The sequence below is a fragment of the Bufo bufo genome, chromosome 5, assembly GCF_905171765.1.
Source record: "Bufo bufo chromosome 5, aBufBuf1.1, whole genome shotgun sequence".
Classification (NCBI taxonomy): domain Eukaryota; kingdom Metazoa; phylum Chordata; class Amphibia; order Anura; family Bufonidae; genus Bufo; species Bufo bufo.
This window is the reverse complement of record NC_053393.1, coordinates 545749393-545773528: the sequence shown is the minus strand read 5'-3', so window position 1 is coordinate 545773528 and position 24136 is coordinate 545749393. Positions and strand designations below refer to the sequence as shown.

The window sequence follows — 24136 nt, the reverse complement described above, 5'->3', positions numbered from 1 at the left end:
TTGGGTTCATTGAGAACATGGTTGTTGTTCAATAATAAAATTAATCCTCAAAAATACAACTTGCCTAATAATTCTGCACTCCCTGTATGGCTCAATCTTCAAGCGGATCCGTTCCCCATTGACTTTCAATGTAAAGTCTGAACGGATCCGCTCAGGCTACTTTCAGACTTAGAAAATTTTCTAAGTAATAATGCAGACGGATCCGTTCTGAACGGATGCAAACGTCTGCATTATCGGAGCGGATCCGTCTGATGAAACATCAGACGGATCCGCTCCGAACGCTAGTGTGAAAGTAGCCTTACATCATCCCCATATCACAGTCAGTCTAACGGTAAAGCTGAAGCTACTGTAAAAGTAGCAAAAACACTCATAAAGAAAGCTAAACGAGATGACAAGGATATCTGGAAAGCGGTTCTTGACTGGAGAAATACCCCATCAGAAGGCACCAGCAGTAGTCCTGTACAACGGCTAATGTCAAGAAGGACCAGGACTTTACTTCCGACTGCTCAGAAACTGCTGTTTCCAAAGGTTATAAAAGGAGTGGTCCAGAACCTAACTGAAAGACGCAAAAAAGCAAAGGCATATTATGATAAAGGAGCCAAGGAACTTCCCGAACTAAGCATTGGTCAGCCAGTGCGAATACAACCATCACCGTCGCCAACAGATGAAATTTGGCGACAAGGTATTTGTTTGGAGAAAGTTGCTCCACGATCTTATAAAGTGGAAGCAAATGGACAGTTGTACAGAATGGACCAGGAAGTTTCTGATGACTGCGGATGACAAATCTGACATTGAAATAAGTGAAGTGATTACACCAGGTACATCTCCAGATGAGACAACTTCTGAAGAAACAGGGATGGATGATCATATGCAACAATGTGAAGCTCCTGGCACACCAAGACGTACTAGAACTAGGGTTATTAGGACACCAACAAGATATAATGTTATGTTATATATTACTTGATTTCACAAGAAAGGGAGGATGTTAGGAGTTTTACAGCAAGACACGGAGGCTCATATTGCTATCTCTTCCTTTACTCTCCACCAATAGCAGCAAAGAAAAAATTGACATAATCATAACAACAAAGAACCCTCCCCTGTCAGATCCTATATCAAGCAGCTCCTCTTCTGAATCTTCTTCTTTCTTTGCTGCTCCACCAGCTAAGTGCACCTACATTTTCTCCTGTGATATTGCTGTTTTGCTTACAGGTTGTTTGTCTGCGCTGCTTGCATCTAGGGTGACTAACCCTTATGTGCAGCGCTTCCTGGTGGGTTCTTCCCACTGTCTTTATCCCCTTTAGGTTCCTGTACTAGCCTTCTGGCTTTCACTGTCCCCATTGTTGGCTCTCCGTTGCCATTTTCCCATTCCCCTTACCGCGCTCTGCTCCGTTTTACTCCACAGCGCTTCCTCCCTCCCGCCGCTTGTCTCTGTATTGGGAGGCGGGGCCTCCCTCCCCATCATTCTGCGCCTTAGTTTGCCCGCGATTCGGGCCTTGTTCCCCTGCCGGCCGCGAGATCTCGGCGGCCATCTTTATGACGCGATCGTCTCGCGAGATCTCGGCGGCCATTTTCTTATACTTGGACGCGATTTCTCGTGGGCAGTTCGTCCACAGCGTTCCTCCCTGCATGCTGCTCCTGCCGGCCGCTCGTCTTTACTAGGGAGTTCTTCCATATTGTGGTATTTGGCGCTTTGCACTGCTAGGCTAGACATTGCTTAGTTCTAGTTGCATCCCCTTACTTGCGGCCAGTTATTTTCCTGTTTTTGCCTCATCATGTCCCACCCTGCCCAGTCTCCCACTAATGTTCCCCCCTCCTCTCCTGAAGATCATAGGGCATCTGGGGAGGATGCACAGGCGCTGGCACTTCAGCGCTCTGTGTCTGATGCTATCATGGCAGCCATGGGCTCCATGACCACTATATTGTCCCAGAGCATTACCCAGGCACTATCAGCGCAGCCTACCAGAGTAGCTCTGCAGGATACCCAGAACACACCGCAGCCTACCTACACTGAACCTCCTGTTTCACAGGAGATCTTGACTGGTGCGCATCCTGCCACCCAAGGTAACGTGCATAGCTCACGTAAAAGGGCCTCATCACGCCAGGCAGAACGGGCGCGAACATGGAGGTGCGCTAGAGCACTATCCCCTAATGTGTCTGACTCGGACAGAGCATCGGACGAGGAGGCTTTTGCGGATGTGTATTATGTGTCAGAGGAGGATGTATCTCACCCTGTTCAGGGCCCCTCAGTCTCCGCTACTGTGGCCTCCTCTGCCAAGGACGTAGCGTCCTCCTCCGCCATTACCCGGTCTGATGCACTGCTAGATTCTGCGGGCGAACCTATGTTCGACCCCGACACCTTGCATCACCCTAGATCGGCGGAGTGGCTTCCCACTGAACATGTGGGTAGTTATTTGGAGCACTGGGTGCGTCACCCTCTGAGCCGTGAAACACAGAATAAACTTGCCGCTAGTCCCCAACAAGGTGTGTGACACCCCTGTGGTGGACCCCAAGATGTCACAGTTTTTGGCCAAAACTGGTTGGAACCCTAAAAAGGGCCTGGATTCAGCTCTACGCAGCTGCCAGGATAAAGTGCTGGATATCTTTGGCCCGCTGGCCAAGATTTTTGAACTAGCTGAGGCAGCTAGGACGGAGGGCTCCCCTATTGGCCCTGAAGAGTTGCGGGGTTGGACCCAAAGGGCGATGTGTATCGCCGAGAATGCCAACACCTCCTTGGCAATCGAAAGGCGTAAAGCCATTTTATTCAAAATCGACCCCAAATTGTCTAATTTGGCGCTCACAGAAGCAGGTAAGGACGCCCAGGGTCTCCTATTTGCCGATTCCTTTATTAAGGATATGGGGCGATTTGTTGGTACCTTCACCGCGCTAGACAAGGCCCAGTCATCTATGCGCAGGGTATTTCAGGGACGGGTCTCTAATCGGGCCGGCAGTAGCAGGGGCCGCCTGTCCGGCCATGCAAACTTTCAGGCCCGTGGCACAGGTAGAGGTTCCTTTGGTCAGAGACCTCCCTTCTAAGAACAAATCAACCCATCTCCTTTCTTCTCGACCAGAGGAGGCCAGTGATGATCTTGCTCCTTCAGAGGCAACCCCAAATCTCGCAGACCCTTCGGTAAGTCTTCCTCTGATTGGGGATTCTACGGTACCTTGTGTAGGGGGCAGACTCCAACTCTTTTCTCATGTCTGGAGCCTCATCACATCAGATCCATGGGTGCTGTCCACGGTCAGGGGCTTCTGCATAGAACTCACGGGGTCCCCGTGCATGGTTCCCCCCCCCACCCATACCGCTGTCGCGCCCGGATTGCGCACTAATAGATTCGGAACGGTCTTCTCTCCTCCAAAAACAGGCGATGGAACGGGCCCCTCCTTCAGAGTGGGGGGTCATCAGCAATATATTCCTTGTTCAGAAAAAAGGGGGTCAGATAGGGCGGTCATCAACCTTCGCGCCCTGAATACGGTGGTGCGCTACCGTCATTTCAAAATGGAGGGGATTCACCTCCTTCGGAATCTGTTGACACCGGGAGACTGGATGGTAAAGCTGGATCTGAAGGATGCTTACCTGACGGTCCCGGTGGACACTCGTTCCAGGGATCTTCTCCATTTCTGGTGGAGAGGAGAGATCTGGAGGTTCACTTGTCTCCCGTTCGGGTTGTCTTCAGCTCCTTGGTGCTTCACCAAACTGCTGCGTCCGGTCGTGTCATGGTTGAGGAGTCGGGGCATACGCCTCATAGTTTACCTGGACGACATCCTCCTGATGCCTGAATCCAGTGCGGGGCTGCTAGAACATCTGCAGTGGACGGCGACCCTGCTGACGGACATCGGTTTCCTCCTCAACACGGAGAAGTCATGCCTCATCCCATCTCAGCGGATGGAATTTCTGGGCTTTTTGGTGGATTCGATCTCGGAATCCCTCAGTCTTCCAATGGCAAAGTTACGTGCGATCCGCAAGGAGTTGAGACATGCTCTACTCATCCCTCAACTTTCATTACGCCACCTGGCCCGGATCATCGGACTGTTGGCATCTTCAATTCAGGCCGTGTTCCCGCCACCATTGCACTACCGTGCTCTCCAGAGGCTGAAGATTGTGCATCTTCGGATCGGTGCCTCGTTTGCGGACGTGGTGGTCCTGGATTCGGAAGCCCGAGAGGAGTTGCGTTGGTGGATCGCCAATCTGGAAGCATGGAATGGCAGGGCGATCTTCGGTTTCCTTCCGGAATTGACCATCGAGTCGGATGCGAGCCTCCAGGGATGGGGGGCTCATTGCAACGGAGTTTCCACGGGAGGATCTTGGTCGGTGGAGGAGTCTCGCCTCCACATCAACGCCTTGGAGCTTCTGGCCGGTTCCTTTGCTGTCAGGAGCTTCTCCAATGGGATCGCCAATGCATGCATCAGACTGCGGATGGACAACGTCTCGGCAGTCCTTTACGTCAACCGGTTGGGAGGTACCCACTCAGCAACCTTGGCGCGGTTAGCGAAGCAGTTTTGGTCGTTTTGCCTCTCCAGGGACATCATGGTGCAGGCGGAATACTTGCCGGGTCTGAGCAACGTTCGCGCAGATTGGAACTCTTGCTACCTGTCGGACGGCAGCGATTGGCAGTTGGATCTGGAGGTGTTCTCGGCGATTTCGGACTTGTGGGGCCCAATGACCATACAGTTGGCGTCCAGATCCGGAAGCGGTGGCGGGGGACGCGTTCCTCCAGGACTGGTCTGCGTCCCGCCTTTACGTTTTTCCCCCGTTCGCGATGATCCCACAGACTTTCCTTCAGGTTCGTCGCCATCGGGCGGATTTGGTGTTAGTGGTCCCGTTCTGGGGGTCTCAAGTCTGGTATCCGACGTTGTTGGGGATCCTAGTGGAGGTACCTCTTCTTCTTCCGTCTCGCACGAACCTCCTTCGCAACCCTCAGGGTCTTTACCACCCACTCCTACTCGACGGCTCCCTGCGGCTGTTGGCATGCCGGAACTCCGGACACCTGGAGCTGTCGATGGCATTTCGGAGGCGACTCGACAGTTACTGGACAACGCATGGGCTCCCGGCACCAGAAAGTCTTATCGGGCAGCATGGAGAAATTGGGCTAGCTGGTGTATGGATCCCGTTTCGGCGCCTGTAGCTCACCTTTTGCAGTTCCTCACCTCACTTTTTGAGGCGGGCAAGGCGTACCGGACCATCAACCTCTTCAGGTCAGCTATTTCCTCTACCCATCTGGGTTATGAAGGCGTCCCTGCGGGTCAACATCCTTCGGTTTCTCGCCTTTTGAGAGGTTCTCGGTTGGAGCGCCCTCCTCGGCCTCATTTTTTGACTACCTGGGACGTCTCTCTGGTCCTTTCCTTTTTATCATCTTGGCCGGATAATTCAGCTCTCTCATTAAGACAGTTGTCTGCTAAATTGTTGGCTTTATTTTGTCTTATTTCTTGCAAACGGGTCTCGGATGTTCGGGCCCTCCATTTTGACGCCCGTTCTTTCACCCCGGAGGGGGTCACTTTCAACATTTCACGTCGCACTAAGACTAGCATCAGGTCTGTTTCCTATCCCAGTTTTCCTTCTGCTCCAATCTTGTGTCCTGTGGCTTGCCTGAGGGAATATGAGTCCAGGACTAGGGCCCATTGTTCTACTGTGGTGTCTCAACTGTTTCTTTCTATTCGCCATCCTTTCAGACCGGTTTCTAGTCCGACGTTGGCACGCTGGCTTAAGTGGGTCATGTCACTAGCTGGGATTGACACTTCCGTCTTCACTGTGCATTCCGCCTGGGGTGCCTCTGCCACTTCTTTGGCGGTTTCAGGGGCCCGATTGGAGGACGTTATGCGTTTGGCGGACTGGTCCAATGTTACCACTTTTAGGGAATTTTATTTTCGTCCCCAGTCTCATTTGTTTTCTTCTATTATAGATCGGCTTTGAACTTGCAATATGAGCCTCCGTGTCTTGCTGTAAAACTCAATGATTTTCCTAGTCTACGACGTAAAGTCATAGTTTTATTAAAGACACGGAGGCGAGTATTGCCCACCCTTTTCCCGCCCTGGGGTCTCCTCACGGTTTTTTATTGCAGTGGATTTTCCTTATTTTCCTGGTATGGTAGATCTTGTTAATACTGTTTTTATTATTATTGTACCTTTTAGTATTAGAGTTGTCAAATCTATTTAACTGTTATTATTATTAATTTTATATTGTTTATCTGTCCTTCTATCCCTGTCGGGTATATTTTGAATACTGGAATTTCCGGACGCTGTGGGTCTTGACGCATATGTTTCACCTGGACCTATGGTCTGTTCTCTTTTTCAGGTTGAGGGTCGATCCGGATTAGGATGCCGTACTTCCGGCTGAGTTCCCACGGTGTCTGGAGTTTTACGTCATTCTGAGTTTACAGAAGTGTTAGCCAGGTTGGATGGATTCTACGGTTTGGTGGACCTGTTACGGTTATGCTGATGGTGTCCGGATACAAAGAAAGAGGAAGATTCAGAAGAGGAGCTGCTTGATATAGGATCTGACAGGGGAGGGTCCTTTGTTGTTATGATTATGTCAATTTTTTCTTTGCTGCTATTGGTGGAGAGTAAAGGAAGAGATAGCAATACTCGCCTCCGTGTCTTTAATAAAACTATGACTTTACGTCGTAGACTAGGAAAATCATTGAGTTATACATGTTAACATGTTTACTGCCACCTGTATAGATAAGACAGTTTATAACATTTGTTATATTGTTTGTGTCTGAATAAAGTTGTTGAAATACCTTACATCGCCTCAGGAAACAATTTATTTGTGTAATATACTTTTTTAGTGAAAGGTGCTTTTCTTTACTAGAAAACAGGGTGTACAGTGTCCTCTAACTGAGCGTCACCACGTAGCGCTGAAGACAACTGCAAGGTCACGTCACATTATTAGTACCACTTCCTACTTTTGATGTCGGCAGCATGTAGCTCATGAAGGAAGTCACATGTGCTGACCTGGCTTGGTGGGCTTATAAGGAGTGTGGTAGGCTGTCTGCACACGTATCCCTCGGTGGGTATATAAGGTGTGATAGGCTGTCTGCACATGTATCCCTCGGTGAGTATATAAGGTGTGATATGCTGTCTGCACACATATCCCTCGGTGGGTTTATAAGGTGTATGATAGGCTGTCTGCACACGTATCCCTCGGTGAGTATATAAGGGGTGTGATAGGCTGTCTGTTCACATATCCCTCAGTTGGTATATAAGGTGTGATAGGCTGTCTGTTCACATATCCCTCAGTTGGTATATAAGGTGTGATAGGCTGTCTGCACACAGATCCCTTGGTGGGTATATAAGGTGTGTGATAAGCTGTCTGCACGCATATCCCTAGGAGAGTATATTAGGTGTGATAGGCTGGCTGCACACATATCCCTCGGTGGGTATATAAGGTGTGATAGGCTGTCTGCACACATATCCTTTGGTGGGTATATAAGGTGTGATAGGCTGTCTGCATACATATCACTCGGTGGGTATATAAGGTGTGTGATAGGCTGTCTGCACACATATCCCTCGGTGGGTATGTAAAGTGTGATAGGCTGTCTGCACACATATCCCTCGGTGGGTATATAAGGTGTGTGATAAGCTGTCTGCACGCATATCCCTAGGAGAGTATATTAGGTGTGATAGGCTGGCTGCACACATATCCCTCGGTGGGTATATAAGGTGTGATAGGCTGTCTGCACACATATCCTTTGGTGGGTATATAAGGTGTGATAGGCTGTCTGCATACATATCACTCGGTGGGTATATAAGGTGTGTGATAGGCTGTCTGCACACATATCCCTCGGTGGGTATATAAGGTGTGATAGGCTGTCTGCACACATATCTCTCTGTGGGTATATAAGGTGTGATAAGCTGTCTGCACACATATCCTTTGGTGGGTATTTAAGGTGTGATAGGCTGTCTGCACACATATCCCTTGGTGGGTATATAAGGAGTGTGGTAGGCTGTCTGCACACGTATCCCTCAGTGGGTATATAAGGTGTGATAGGCTGTCTGCACATGTATCCCTCGGTGAGTATATAAGGTGTGATATGCTATCTGCACACATATCCCTCGGTGGGTTTATAAGGTGTATGATAGGCTGTCTGCACACATATCCCTCGATGAGTATATAAGGGGTGTGATAGGCTGTCTGTTCACATATCCCTCAGTTGGTATATAAGGTGTGATAGGCTGTCTGTTCACATATCTCTCAGTTGGTATATAAGGTGTGATAGGCTGTCTGCACACAGATCCCTTGGTGGGTATATAAGGTGTGATAGGCTGTCTGCACATGTATCACTTGGTGAATATATAAGGGGTGTGATAGGCTGTCTGTACACATATCCCTCAGTGGGTATATAAGGTGTGATAGGCTGTCTGCACACATATCTCTCGGTGTATATATAAGGTGTGATAGGCTGTCTGCACAAATATCCTTTGGTGGGTATATAAGGTGTGATAGGCTGTCTGCACACATATCCCTCGGTGGGTATATAAGGTGTGTGATAAGCTGTCTGCACGCATATCCCTAGGAGAGTATATTAGGTGTGATAGGCTGGCTGCACACATATCCCTCGGTGGGTATATAAGGTGTGATAGGCTGTCTGCACACATATCCTTTGGTGGGTATATAAGGTGTAATAGACTGTCTGCATACATATCACTCGGTGGGTATATAAGGTGTGTGATAGGCTGTCTGCACACATATCCCTCGGTGGGTATGTAAAGTGTGATAGGCTGTCTGCACACATAACCCTTGGTTGTTATATAAGGTGTGATAGGCTATCTGCACACATATCCCTTGGTGGGTATATAAGGTGGGTTATATACTGTCAGCACTCATATTCCTCGGTGGGTATATAAGGTGTGTGATAGGCTGTCTGCACACATATCCCTCAGTGGGTATATAAGGTGTGCGATAGGCTGTCTGCACACATATCCCTCGATGGGTATATAAGGTGTGTGATAGGCTGTCTGCACACATATCCCTTGGTGGGTATATAAGGTGTGTGATAGGCTGTCTGTTCACATATCCCTCAGTTGGTATATAAGGTGTGATAGGCTGTCTGCACACATATCTCTCGTGGGTATATAAGGTGTGATAAGCTGTCTGCACACATATCCTTCGGTGGGTATATAAGGTGTGATAAGCTGTCTGCACACATATCCTTTGGTGGGTATATAAGGTGTTATAATCTGTCTGCACACATATCTCTCTGTGGGTATATAAAGTGTGATAGGCTGTCTGCACACGTATCACTTGGTGAATATATAAGGGGTGTGATAGGCTGTCTGTACACATATCCCTCGGTGGGTATATAAGGTGTGATAGGCTGTCTGCACACATATCTCTCTGTGGGTATATAAGGTGTGATAAGCTGTCTGCACACATATCCTTTGGTGGGTATTTAAGGTGTGATAGGCTGTCTGCACACATATCCCTTGGTGGGTATATAAGGTGTGTGATAGGCTGTCTGCACACATATACCTCGGTGGGTATATAAGGTGTGATAGGCTGTCTGCACACATATCCCTCGATGGGTATATAAGGTGTGATAGGCTGTCTGCACACATATTCCTCGGTGGGTATGTAAGGTGTGTAATAGGCTGTCTGCACACATATCCCTCAGTGGGTATATAAAGAGTGTTATAGGCTGTCTGTACACATATCCCTCAGTGGGTATATAAGGTGTGATAGGTTGTCTGCACACATATCCCTCAGTGGGAATATAAGGTGTGTGATATGCTCTCTGCACACGTATCCCTCGGTGGGAATATAAGGTGTGTGTGATAGTCTCTCTGCACACATATCCCTCAGTGGGTATATATGGTATGTGATAGTGTAACGGGGCTCTGAAGGTGCACTCAGTCTCCCATCAGCCGCAGACCTGCTGCTTAGCTTTGGGAGCGAGGATCTGTGTTCAGCCTCGTTCTCAGGGTGGCTTTTGCTAGCTGGGAGGCTCCATGCTCCTAGGTCTGCCTTGAGCGCCGAGCTTAACACTCGGTGCTCGACTGTCACGGAGGGGAGTGGGGAAAACCCCCCACTGTGCAAAGGCAGAGACTGCAATGCCAGATAGGAAGGAACAGGGAGCAGGTCACCACCTAGCACAACCCTGAACTCACCTTAGACTCCTACCGCATGAGCCGCCTCAGAAGGTAAGGGGGCTCATGCTCACCAACCTTTGACCCTACTATCCCTACAAAGCCCTAGGCCTAATGACAGGGCAGAGACCACCCATTCATCCAACACCACGGATGAATGGTGTCTCAAACGGCCCAGTGTCAAGCAGGATAGAAGACCATGGGCTAAACAGTACGGCAGGTTAGTTACACAGTAACATAACTATGCAATCCTCACTTACCTGCCGTAGCCATGATGGAAGGTGGCTCCAAGCTGGAAAAGCCCACAGGTGAGTCTTCGCTTAAACCCTTCCGGGAAAGCCTGCCTCTTTCGGAGCCTCATACAACAATTAAACCTCCAAGCAAAACCCGCACCATAACTACATACACCAGATGGGGGGAGGAATGACAGAAACACACCAGAGGGGACAACAGACAAAGCAAGATATACAAAATAACAAATAAGGATAGCTCACACAGACAGTATCATTCAGTCCAGGAGCAGAGCTCCACACCAAGCTGACAAACAAACCAAACTGAGACTCAGGCTCCACCACACCAACATATAGGAGACCTGAGGTCTCACCACCACACCTACCAAGCACACCTTAACCCCGTGCACACCAAAGCAGGGAAAGGAAACATCCTAAAAGGGAAAGCGCACACACATGCATAAAAACAAGTTGCCACCGGCAACCAGCATGCGCTGCAAAAATGTCGCGGCACGCACCGAGGGCGTGACATCGACTTGTTTGTCTGTCGGTCATGTGACACTGGCCACGTCACATGACCCTCACTCCCCACTATAAATACAGGCAACCTGCTGGCTACAGGTTGCCTGTGATTTTGGTCCCTTAGGCTGTGTATTATTATTGTTATTTAGCTTACCTTTGGATTTGACCCTTGATCTGCTTCCTGACACCTCTTCTGCCTGCTCCCTGAACCTTGACGCTACCTCTTGGATTTTGACCTCGGCTTGCTTTTGGATTTTGTCTTTGCCTCTTCTCTTGTACTGATGTGACCTACTGGACTGACCCCGGCTAGTTGACCTGCCTCGCCCTTCCGTTTTTGGTGGTACCTTGCTGGTTCCACCTCTCTGTCCTCTCTAGTGCTACCTCTCATTGGCTGTCCGCTTCCCTGCTGTCTCTATCTCTCTGCTTGCACTTACTCAGGTCAGGGACTGTCGCCCAGTTGCGCCCCGTCACCTAGGGCGGGTGGTGCAAGTAGGCAGGGACAGGGGACCGGGTGGCAGCTCAGGGGGTGCACCTCCGCTCTATCTTTTTACCCGCGACTCTACCCCGTGACAGATAGGCTGTCTGCATACATATCCCTCGGTGGGTACATAAGGCGTGTGATAGGCTGTCTGCACACATATCCCTCAGTGGGTGTATAAGGAGAGTGATAGGCTGTCTGCACACATATCCCTCAGTGGGTGTATAAGGAGTGTGATAGGCTGTCTGCACACATATCCCTCGGTGGGTATATAATGTGTGGGATAGGCTGTCTGCACACATATCCCCTGTGGGTATATAAGGTGTGATAGGCTGTCTGCACACATATCCCTCGGTGGGTATATAAGGTGTGATAGCCTGATAGCCTGTCTGCACACAGATCCCTCAGTGGGTATATAAGGTGTGATAGGCTGTCTGCACACATATCCCTTGTTGATGTCTTGGGTAAAAGGGGCGATTTATTAGAGTTGAAGGAAGGGATGATTATTGGCTTTCAGGCCCCGGGTGGCGGTATTTCTGAGCTTGCGCTGTGTGAACCGTTCTTGTGCTGCTGTGGTGAAAGTGTTTCGTGAGTGGACACATGGCAGCATTGTGAATAAGAGATGTGGAAACTGCCGAGCACTACATGCTATTAATATGAAAGATGAACATCAGCTACAAAGGGACGTGAGGGCCAACCAATGCGCTACAGTGGAGCAGCTCACCACCAAAATGAACCAGGTGGCGACCAGACATTTTTCTAACACAACAGTTCAGTGAACCCGACTGCGTATGGGGCTTCGGAACAGACGGACGGCAACTGCATCTCTGCTAAACAAATTGTCTCAGCAGAAAAGGCTTCAATTTTCGTGGCAGTTCCAGAATTGGACCTCCGCTGATTGGTAAAGGGTTGTCTTCTCTGATGAGTCACGTTTTCTGCTTAATGGAACAGATGAACGTTGGCGTGTCAGGAAAGAAACATCAGAGAACAAACCCCCTGCAGCCATTGCTGGAAGGACACATGGTGGGGGCAGCATTATGGTCTGGGGAAGGTTTTCCTGGCATTATTTGGGCCACTCATCCATGTGAAAGGTCTTTCTGCCAATCTGGGTATGACTCTTTCCTCGTAGATCACGTACATCCCTACAGTCGTGGCCAAAAGTTTTGAGAATTACATAAATATTGGAAATTGGAAAAGTTGCTGCTTGAGTTTTTTAATAGAAATTTGCATATACTCCAGAATGTTATGAAGAGTGATCAGATGAATTGCATAGTCCTTCTTTGCCATGAAAATTAACTTAATCCCAAAAAAACCTTTCCACTGCATTTCATTGCTGTCATTAAAGGACCTGCTGAGATCATTTCAGTAATCGTCTTGTTAACTCAGGTGAGAATGTTGACGAGCACAAGGCTGGAGATCATTATGTCAGGCTGATTGGGTTAAAATGGCAGACTTGACATGTAAAAAGGAGGGTGATGCTTGAAATCATTGTTCTTCCATTGTTAACCATGGTGACCTGCAAAGAAACGTGTGCAGCCATCATTGCGTTGCATAAAAATGGCTTCACAGGCAAGGATATTGTGGCTACTAAGATTGCACCTCAATCAACAATTTATAGGATCATCAAGAACTTCAAGGAAAGAGGTTCAATTCTTGTTAAGAAGGCTTCAGGGCGTCCAAGAAAGTCCAGCAAGCGCCAGGATCGTCTCCTAAAGAAGATTCAGCTGCCGGATTGGAGTGCCACCATTGCTGAGCTTGCTCAGGAATGGCAGCAGGCAGGTGTGAGCGCATCTGCACGCACAGTGAGGCGAAGACTTTTGGAAGATGGCCTGGTGTCAAGAAGGGCAGCAAAGAAGCCACTTCTCTCCAAAAAAAACATCAGGGACAGATTGATCTTCTGCAGAAAGTATGGTGAATGGACTGCTGAGGACTGGGGCAAAGTCATATTCTCCGATGAAGCCTCTTTCCGATTGTTTGGGGCATCTGGAAAAAGGCTTGTCCGGAGAAGAAAAGGTGAGCGCTACCATCAGTCCTGTGTCATGCCAACAGTAAAGCATCCTGAGACCATTCATGTGTGGGGTTGCTTCTCATCCAAGGGAGTGGGCTCACTCACAATTTTGCCCAAAAACACAGCCATGAATAAAGAATGGTACCAAAACACCCTCCAACAGCAACTTCTTCCAACAATCCAACAACAGTTTGGTGAAGAACAATGCATTTTCCAGCACGATGGAGCACCGTGCCATAAGGCAAAAGTGATAACTAAGTGGCTCGGGGACCAAAACATTGACATTTTGGGTCCATGGCCTGGAAACTCCCCAGATCTTAATCCCATTGAGAACTTGTGGTCAATCCTCAAGAGGCGGGTGGACAAACAAAAACCCACTAATTCTGACAAACTCCAAGAAGTGATTATGAAAGAATGGGTTGCTATCAGTCAGGAATTGGCCCAGAAGTTGATTGAGAGCATGCCCAGTCGGATTGCAGAGGTCCTGAAAAAGAAGGGCCAACACTGCAAATACTGACTCTTTGCATAAATGTCATGTAATTGTCGATAAAAGCCTTTGAAACGTATGAAGTGCGTGTAATTATATTTCACTACATCACAGAAACAACTGAAACAAAGATCTAAAAGCAGTTTAGCAGCAAACTTTGTGAAAACTAATATTTGTGTCATTCTCAAAACTTTTGGCCACGACTGTACATGATGATTGTCTTCCCTGGAGAGGATAGGATCTTCCAGCAAGATAATGCGACATGTCACATGGCAAGAAATATCCGACATCAGTTGGAAAAGCATGACCAAGACTTTCAAGTACTACCCCTAATTCCCCAGACTTGAGCTCAACTGATCATCTGTGAGACCACCTTGATGGTTGTGTTCACTCTATGGATCCCCCCCCCCCTCACCTCCTCAGCAGTGATGGGACCACCTCGATTGTTTTGTTCACTACAGATACCTGTGACAAACTGCCAGGACCTTATTGAGTCACTCTGAGCCCGTCTACCAGCTGTCCGTGCTGCACCCGGCGGTGACTCTGGAGATTAGCTGCTGCTAGTATAATAGGGCTCGTATTTGACTGCCTCTTGTCGCTACCTAGCCTCTGCCTCTCTACAGTATATGTGTTCGATCTCTGCTATATCCTTGCCTCACTAACAATTATCTCAGGCAGCTTTACTTGTTTAGCTCTCTTCCCTGTGCTTCTCTTAGGGGCCATTCACATGGCTGTTTTACCGCATAATTTTAGCTTTGACAGCCGTGCTGAAATTTTGCCAAAATCCAGCCAACAGCCGTGTCCTTTCTGCCTCCCATGCATTTCAATGGAAGGTAGTGCTGAGGATCGCGGTGGAGCGGATTGAAGCTGCGGCCACGGCGAGAACGGTCTATTAGTAACAACTAAACTAGCAGAGCTGCCATCCGTTAGATCTGACAGCAAGTCATGTAAGAAGGGATTCAGCAAAGACAGAGCACATATAGGGAGTCAGGGATAGGGAGTGGGCTGGAGGCCTCTCTACATTACACACAGGCATCTTCAGTGCTCAGTGGACCTGAACACTGAAGACAGACTCCCCTCAGCAATGCCTAGTTACAGGGCTACATTTATCAAATGTGGCGCAAAGGAACACTGGTTTAGTTGCCCATTGCAACCAATCAGCTTCCGCCTTTCATTTTTTTGAGCTCCTTTAGAAAATGTGCTGTGCTTGGTATCGCAGCTCAGCCCCATTCATTTCAATAGGGCAGAGCTGTGCCTAGGCCACATGACTGATGAATGTGATGTCACTGGCCTAAAGAAAGCAGGTGATTTCAATTTTTATAATTTTAAAAACGTTTTTTTAACTTTGCTTTCACTTTATAATAGTGCGGTGCTGGCCGGGTCTTTAAAGATGGTGCCCACTCCTAAGCGGAGCGGGTGCCATAGCCGCGGGTGGCCTGCTGTTTCTTATAGAAGACACCCGCGGCTAATGTGCGCAACCGGCAGTAATGCCGATCGCAGACATTTAACCCCTCAGATGCCGTGGTCAATCCTGTGTGGCGATCGGAGGAGCCTAAGCTTGTGTGCAGCAGCCCCTGTCTTTGTGAAAGACAGGAGGCTGCTGCATAGTATTTCCTATGGAGACCCTGCCTGTAATAGGGCTCCATAGGAAAGTAGCAATTTTCTCATAGACTCCAATGCTAGAGCATTGGGGTCTATGAAAATAGCAATCTAATGATTGCTTGTTATAGTTCCCTATGGGAACTATAAAAAAGTGTAAAAAAATGAAAAATTCTTTAAAAAAAAAAAATAATAATAATAATTCTAATCGCCTCCCTTTTCCCAAAATAAAAATAAAAGAACTAAAAAAATTTAAAAAATGCATATCATGGGTGTCTCCATGTGCGAAAACGCCCATAGTATAAAAATCTAAAAATCTAGTTCCCATACAGCAAACAGCAAAATGGAAAAAAGCGTCAAAATGGACGATTCGCCGTTTTTGGTCGCTTCATTTTCTACAATTTTTTTTTATAGAAAGTGATCAAAAAGTCATACACACCCCAGAATGGTATCAATAAAAAGTTCAGATCGCCCCGTAAAAAATTCGCCCCAACACAGCTCCGTACACATAATGGGTCAAAATATGGCGACGAAAAAATAAAACTGATTTTTTTCCCACTTTTTATTATTTTATCACTATCAAAACGCAAGAAAAACTATACATATAAGGTATCACCGGATTTTTACTCACCTGTAGAATAAAAGTAACTGGTCAGTTTTATTGTACATCGAACGTGGTAAATAAAAAATTGCAATTTCACCCCATTTGGAATTTTTTTCCCGCGTCCCACTACATCATATGCAATATTAAATAGTGGCGTTGGAAAGTACAACTTGTTCTGCAAAAAAGAATCCCTCATATGGCTATGTGAACAGACAAATGAAAAGGTTATGGCTCTGGGAAGGCAGGGAGCGCAAAACTTAAACGCAAAAACAAAAAACCCTCCGGGGCAGAAAGGGTTAAAGGCGTTGTCTCACTTCAGCAAATGACATTTATCACATAGAAAAAGTTAATACAAGGCATTCACTAAAGTATTGTGATTGTCCATATTGCCTCCTTGTTTCCAGGTGTTATGACCACCCTGCAATCCAGCTGTGGTGGTTGTGCTCGCACTCTCTCAGGGTTTCTGTGCTCAGATGCCTTGGACACAATTGACCTGGGTTAAATGTCTGTGATTGGTGATACCACCAATGGGTATCTGCTGTTTAAAATAGCAGAAACCCATCGGCCATGGCACCGGCTCAGCTTCTAAGCGAGTGCCATGTTTAAACCCCAGACTTCCGCCATATATGTATAGTGGTGTCCTTAAGGGATTAAATATAAACTGTAAAGACAGTTACACTTTAAACCCTGCAGTTGAAGTCACTGCTTGAGGTTTAATGTGTGGTCCATAGTGTTGGTTCTAGTCCTATCCAGCCCTATGTCTTACTACCAAGCTTGATCATGTGTCTATGGTCAGTTCTGGTACTTCACAGTTACAAACTCAACTCTGCTACTCCACAGTTATGAACTTGGCCTTGTATCTACAGACATTACATAGCAAAAGAGATACTACACATGATTCTCCTGCAACCCAAGGCAAATAAAACACAAGAAATATGATGATATTAACATGGAAAAAAGAAAACGAATTCCAGCTCTTCACAATAAAAGGCTTCTTTATTCCACTTCTTTAAAAACAGACATCAAAAGCAGAGTAGTATGCTGTGACGCGTTTCGGGCTGTTATATCTTAGCCCTTCATCAAGACAACTAAACAAACTTAAAATCTCCTTTTTATACACAGTGAGGAACAACCCTTCCCATTTGATTGGTCAGTTTCCATGCTCCAGAACAGCATCAGGTGTTCCTGACCTGTTAATTACTAAGAGAAACACCCCAATCAAGTGGGAAGTGATCCACAGTTTCAGAAAAAGAAAAAAGAAATAGAATGAAAATACTTCATTTATATTGTAAAGTTAGGTCATGTTTCCTATTCAATCCTCTAGGTATACATGTTCCTAAATTAAACATCCAGTATGTTTCACGACTGTACAATTTTTGCCTACGGTCTCCTCCTCTAATTGGAGCCGTGACTCTCTGAATTCCTTGCACACAGAGGTATCGCCCTTATGTACTACCGCAAAGTGTGATGTGGCCGCTGAGACATTGCGTGTTGCAACATGTGGGATGTCGCTCAGATGCTTCCAAATTCTTATTTTTAGCTGGTTGATTGTACATCCCACATATTGCAGCATACAAGCACGGCATGTGATGACATAGATTACATATTCAGTATTGCAGTTGATATATTGCCGCATTTTGTGTATGCTATTGTTCGATGTAGATGCAATATCTTTACTCACTGACATGTATGTGCAACATATGCACTTTTTGCTTCCACATTTGAAGTTTCCTTTCATGCTCAGCCAGACTGGTTCACACCCTGCGTTTTCCATATACAAACTAGGACTGACTTTTTGTCCTACAGTTGGTGCTTTTTTTGCAATGCATCTAATACCTGCCTCCGCGATGTCCCCCCAACCCTCATCAAAACCTATAACCGGGAAATGTCTACGTAAAATGTTGCAGATAAGGGGATATTCTACACTAAAATTAGTGACAAAAGTCGCAGGATTGCTCAAATTTCGATTGCAGACCTGCGTGTTATCATTTTTTCCTCTATTTTTTCTTTTCTTTTTATTCGCATTCTTAGCTTGAGTAAATATGAGTGACTCTCTGTTCACCGAAATTGCATATTCCTTGGCTTTTCGAATATTTTCTCTCGAATATCCCCTGATCTGTAACCTGGTTGAAATGTCAGATGCCTCCTTCTCAAACAAATCGAAAGATGAGCAATTTCTACGTGCCCTCAACATCTCCCCTTTGGGTATATTCTTGGCCACATGTGGGGGATGGCAGGATGATGCATGAAGCAATGTATTCCCAGCTGTAACCTTACGATGGGTACAGGTGTCAACTTTTTTGATCATATGATCAGCTGATAATACTAAGTCCAAAAAGACAATTGAAGTGGGATCGCTGGTCATAGTCAGTTTTATCGATGGAATACAACCATTCAGAAAATCCACAAATATTATCAAGTCTTCTGCATCACCCTGCCAAACCCACAACATGTCATCAATAAAGCGCCCATACCATTTCAGAGATGTTAGATATGAATTATGGTCCGAAAATAAAACCTCTTGTACCCCACATACCTGGCTATTTGAGAGATACGTGCAGTGTACTTCAGAATTTCCAACAATTTACATGGGAGAAGGAGTTCATGTGGGTCACTGCAGACATTAACTCTTTGTACACCAATATCCCCCACCACTTGGCAATCTTAGCCTTGACATGGTTTCTAGATACATTTAGCAATTACACCTTGGAACTCCGTAATTATATCTGTGTATGTACTGATTTTTTACTCAAGCATAACTATTTTATGTTTAATGGTTTATACTACCTACAGATATCCGGAGTTTCAATGGGTGCTAAATTTTCGCCTTCAGTGGCAAATGTGTTTATGTCATGGTGGGAAATGAATTTTTTATTTTCGGACCATAATTCATATCTAACATCTCTGAAATGGTATGGGCGCTTTATTGATGACATGTTGTGGGTTTGGCAGGGTGATGCAGAAGACTTGATAATATTTGTGGATTTTCTGAATGGTTGTATTCCATCGATAAAACTGACTATGACCAGCGATCCCACTTCAATTGTCTTTTTGGACTTAGTATTATCAGCTGATCATATGATCAAAAAAGTTGACACCTGTACCCATCGTAAGGTTACAGCTGGGAATACATTGCTTCATGCATCATCCTGCCATCCCCCACATGTGGCCAAGAATATACCCAAAGGGGAGATGTTGAGGGCACGTAGAAATTGCTCATCTTTCGATTTGTTTGAGAAGGAGGCATCTGACATTTCAACCAGGTTACAGATCAGGGGATATTCGAGAGAAAATATTCGAAAAGCCAAGGAATATGCAACTTCGGTGAGCAGAGAGTCACTCATATTTACTCAAGCTAAGAATGCGAATAAAAAGAAAAGAAAAAATAGAGGAAAAAATGATAACACGCAGGTCCGCAATCGAAATTTGAGCAATCCTGCGACTTTTGTCACTAATTTTAGTGTAGAATATCCCCTTATCTGCAACATTTTACGTAGACATTTCCCGGTTATAGGTTTTGATGAGGGTTGGGGGGACATCGCGGAGGCAGGTATTAGATGCATTGCAAAAAAAGCACCAACTGTAGGACAAAAAGTCAGTCCTAGTTTGTATATGGAAAACGCAGGGTGTGAACCAGTCTGGCTGAGCACGAAAGGAAACTTCAAATGTGGAAGCAAAAAGTGCATATGTTGCACATACATGTCAGTGAGTAAAGATATTGCATCTACATCGAACAATAGCATACACAAAATGCGGCAATATATCAACTGCAATACTGAATATGTAATCTATGTCATCACATGCCGTGCTTGTATGCTGCAATATGTGGGATGTACAATCAACCAGCTAAAAATAAGAATTCGGAAGCATCTGAGCGACATCCCACATGTTGCAACACGCAATGTCTCAGCGGCCACATCACACTTTGCGGTAGTACATAAGGGCGATACCTCTGCGTTTTGTGTGCAAGGAATTCAGAGAGTCACGGCTCCAATTAGAGGAGGAGACCGTAGGCAAAAATTGTACAGTCGTGAAACATACTGGATGTTTAATTTGGGAACATGTATACCTAGAGGATTGAATAGGAAACATGACCTAACTTTACAATATAAATGAAGTATTTTCATTTTATTTATTTTTTCTTTTTCTGAAACTGTGGATCACTTCTCACTTGATTGGGGTGTTTCTCTTAGTAATTAACAGGTCAGGAACACCTGATGCTGTTCTGGAGCATGGAAACTGACCAATCAAATGGGAAGGGTTGTTCCTCACTGTGTATAAAAAGGAGATTTTAAGTTTGTTTAGTTGTCTTGATGAAGGGCTAAGATATAACAGCCCGAAACGCGTCACAGCATACTACTCTGCTTTTGATGTCTGTTTTTAAAGAAGTGGAATAAAGAAGCCTTTTATTGTGAAGAGCTGGAATTCGTTTTCTTTTTTCATTTTGCTCCAGACTGAGTCCAGGTCTGTACATCCGTGCTCTGCTTAGTGTGAGGTGAGAGCTGCAGCAATCTCTATATTTGTCTAACATGGAAAAAAGTATGCCACCTATAATCCTCATTCTGTTACAGCAGTGTTTCCCAACCAGTGTGCCTCCAGCTGTTGCAAAACTACAACTCCCAGAATGCCTGGACAGCCTTTGGCTGTGCTGGCATGCTGGGAGTTGTAGTTTTGCAACAGCTGGAGGCACACTGGTTGGGAAACACTGTGTTACAGGACCAATGCAGGCAAGGGTCTGATGTGTCATGCCCCGCCCTCTCAGGACTTGCACTTGGTATAATACAATGTGCCGGTTTTTCCCAGAGCATTCCATTTTGTATGGGTGTCATAAACTTACCTGACTAGCTGCCTCTTGGTGGATGTCTGTCAGGACTTTTCCTGGTGGTTCGTTCCATTCCCACTCTCTTCTCCATGAAAACTGAGCCCTTGGCAGCCGGAGGGATGGTTGATCAGTGGGGACCCCTAGGACAATGCTGTCTATGAACGTAGGATTCTTAGGCACCTTTCTCCTGGCAGAAACATAAAGAAATGTTCTGTGGTTTTTCATATCTGCTACTTGGAATCCATCAGTACCCAACAGGCCAAAATCTAATATATAGCTTAGCCCTGCTGCAATGCATTGTAGGAGATTTAGTTATTCCTACATTACATGACTGTACAGTGTCCGATTTATTCTTATATTTCAATAACATCCAAAGTTCTCCTCCCTCAGCATCTCTTTCTTCATTACCTGCATTCAGAGGATGCTCGGGAGAATCCTGATCTCTGGATGTGACTGGATTTCATAAATGCCAAGATCATCACAAAAAAGTAAAGGATTTACCTATTATAGATTACATCTAGTTGTAAATGATAAAATCTATCTTAAAGGTGGCATTACACATTAAGAGATGTGAACATTGACCACTTAGAACCTCATATGAAATGAAAAGTCTCTTCACAGGACATAGGTATACATACAATATAATAGTAGGCTGGGTTGGGTTGCTGACGTGCCCATTGCGGTCCCTCATTATGAAACATTATCAGGAGGCTGAATGTCAAATTAAGTCTACAAGAAATGAATTTGTTATTTCAGCTTAAGGTTAGAGATTCCTACTGGACCCTGACATCCTTCTAGGAGGCAAGGGTAGCCTAAATGTTTTTGGCTCTCCAGAGCAAGGTGCCCTGATACCTTATCTGTGACCAAGGAGCAGCGGAGTATGGAAATATTAATTGGATAATTGTTAACATGAGACAGACAGAAATTCAAGGAAGGATCATTCATCCCAAACTGAGACTTGTCCTGCAGACTGTACACATGTTCCCAAAAATATCATCTCACTGCCAGGTCTTTGGTGACATTGTGCATGAAATCAGGGTCACTGCGAATCACTATCAGTGGTAACATGAAGAATGGTAAAATCAGTTCACTGAGCAAAGTGCAGAGATAAAACTCAGAACAGACAAAACATTCATCCCATGTAGTACAGGAAGAATGCTCAGTGCTAATAAGCCCCCCAAAAGGAGGTGGATCCTGAAAACACCGAAAAAGAAATTGCGGTATATCTGGACAGGTGCACCTGACTTACTGATATTGATACTGCCTATGTCTAGCTGCATTATAATAGCTGTATCTTCAAGGGAGATCAGTGTCACATAAAGAAGCACTTAACACCTAATGCCTTGTGTCTCATGCTTTGGGTGCAGTACAGGTAGAGAGTAGCAGAACTCACCTGAAGTAAAAGACGAGCAGAGTGATCAGTGACACCAAGAGGACGCAGCCCACACAGGACTCCACAATCACCACCAATAGGTATGCTGGGAAAGAATAAGAGACATTGACAACGCCCCAAACATCACATAACACCCTAATGTACCCCAAAATCCCCAATTACATAATTTCTATTGACTTCCATTTGGCAGGACTTCCCAGAACTCCATCTGGAGAATGTCTGCAAATGCCCAACTGTCCCACATTTGCTGTATTGCCTTTTAAAATGGCCCCAAAAGGTGGCTTATAGAAATAGGCACAAAAGTGGGTGTTATTGGAGGTTTTTTTGGGTGCTACTGGGAGAATCAGAAAGAATCTTAATGTTCTGCAAACTGAGATTCAAATGTTGTCAGGCATGTGTCTGGTTGGCCAGCTGGCTATCACCAAGATCAAGAAGATCATTTTAAACGAAGAGGATATTGGACCGGCCTCCCTACAGCGAATGTTTTTACGATGGTGAGAAGAAAAAAATGTTCCCACTAATAAATAATATGCATGCAGAAGCAAATACAAATGCAACAGATGCTGTAATACATCATGTGCACTTTAAGGCCCCTTTCACACTGGCGAGTATTCCGCGCGGATGCGATGCGTGAGGTGAACGCATTGCACCCGCACTGAATACCGACCCATTCATTTCTATGGGGCCATTCACATGAGCGGTGATTTTCACGCATCACTTGTGCGTTGCGTGAAAATCGCAACATGCTCTATATTCTGCGTTTTTCACGCAACGCAGGCCCCAAAAAGTGAATAGGGTTGCGTGAAAATCGCAAGCATCCGCAAGCAAGTGCGGATGCGGTGCGATTTTCACGCACGGTTGCTAGGAGACGATCGGGATGGAGACCCGATCATTATTATTTTCCCTTATAACATGGTTATAAGGGAAAATAATAGCATTCTGAATACAGAACGCATAGTACAATAGGGCTAGAGGGGTTAAAAAATATATATAATTTAACTCACCTAAATCGCGGCCCAGCATCTCCTTCTGTCTCCTTTGTTGAATAGGACTTGTGGTGAGCATTAATTACAGGACCTTTGATGACGTCACTCCGGTCATCACATGATCCATCACATGATCTTTTACCATGGTGACGTACCATGTGATGACCGGAGTGACGTCATCAAAGGTCCTGTTCCTGTAATTAATGCTCACCACAGGTCCTATTCATAAAAGTAGACAGAAGGAGATGCCGGGCCGCGATCAAGTGGACTAAGGTGAGTTAAATTTTTTTTTATTTTTTTTAACCCCTCCAGCGCTAGTTTACTATGCATTCTGTATTCAGAGTGCTATTATTTTCCCTTATAACTATGTTATAAGGGGAAGTAATACAATCTACAGAACACCGATCCCAAGCCCGAACTTCTGTGAAGAAGTTCGGGTTTGGGTACCAAACATGCACGATTTTTCTCACGCGAGTGCAAAACGCATTACAATGTTTTGCACTCGCGCGGAAAAATCGCGGGTGTTCCTGCAACGCACCCGCACATTTTCCTGCAACGCCCGTGTGAAAGGGGCCTAAGAGGTAAATCAAGCCATCAGCCATGATATTAGATGTCCTATGAAGAGATTCATTTTTCATTCCCTGGTGGTCTAGAGCATTGAAGGGATTCATGTACATTTCCTGGTGGTTTAGAGCATTAGAGGGATTGATAAGCATTCCCTGGTTGTCTGGGATAGTGAAGGAATTTACTTTGGATTCCTTGGAGGTCAGGAATGAAGGAATTAATGTTGCATCTAATGGTTGTCTAGGATACTAAAGGGGTTAATTTTGCATTGCCTGATGTTCCAGGGAAGTACAGGGATACATTTAGCAGTCCTAGGGCAGTTAAACGGTTATTGCGCAAAACAATAGTAGAACATTTTTGATA

At 45.8% G+C, this 24136-nt stretch overlaps 1 protein-coding gene and 1 long non-coding RNA gene across 5 annotated transcripts in view; one reads left to right on the top strand and one right to left on the bottom strand.

The window, feature by feature from the left end:
- The window catches only part of LOC121000740 (protein HEG-like), a 64703-nt gene that overhangs the window by 9104 nt on the left and 31463 nt on the right, over positions 1-24136 (bottom strand). For all 4 annotated transcript variants that reach the window (XM_040431362.1, XM_040431361.1, XM_040431363.1 and 1 more), the window contains 2 exons: positions 22224-22308; positions 20846-21017 (listed from right to left, as the gene is read on the bottom strand). In XM_040431362.1, coding sequence (XP_040287296.1) covers positions 20846-21017; positions 22224-22308 — 257 coding nt within the window. The remainder of the gene's footprint in view (positions 1-20845; positions 21018-22223; positions 22309-24136) is intronic.
- On the top strand, positions 1241-23847 carry LOC121000741. The gene is made up of 3 exons (XR_005778887.1): positions 1241-1339; positions 13135-13144; positions 23835-23847. It is a non-coding gene; the product is annotated as an uncharacterized LOC121000741 (long non-coding RNA).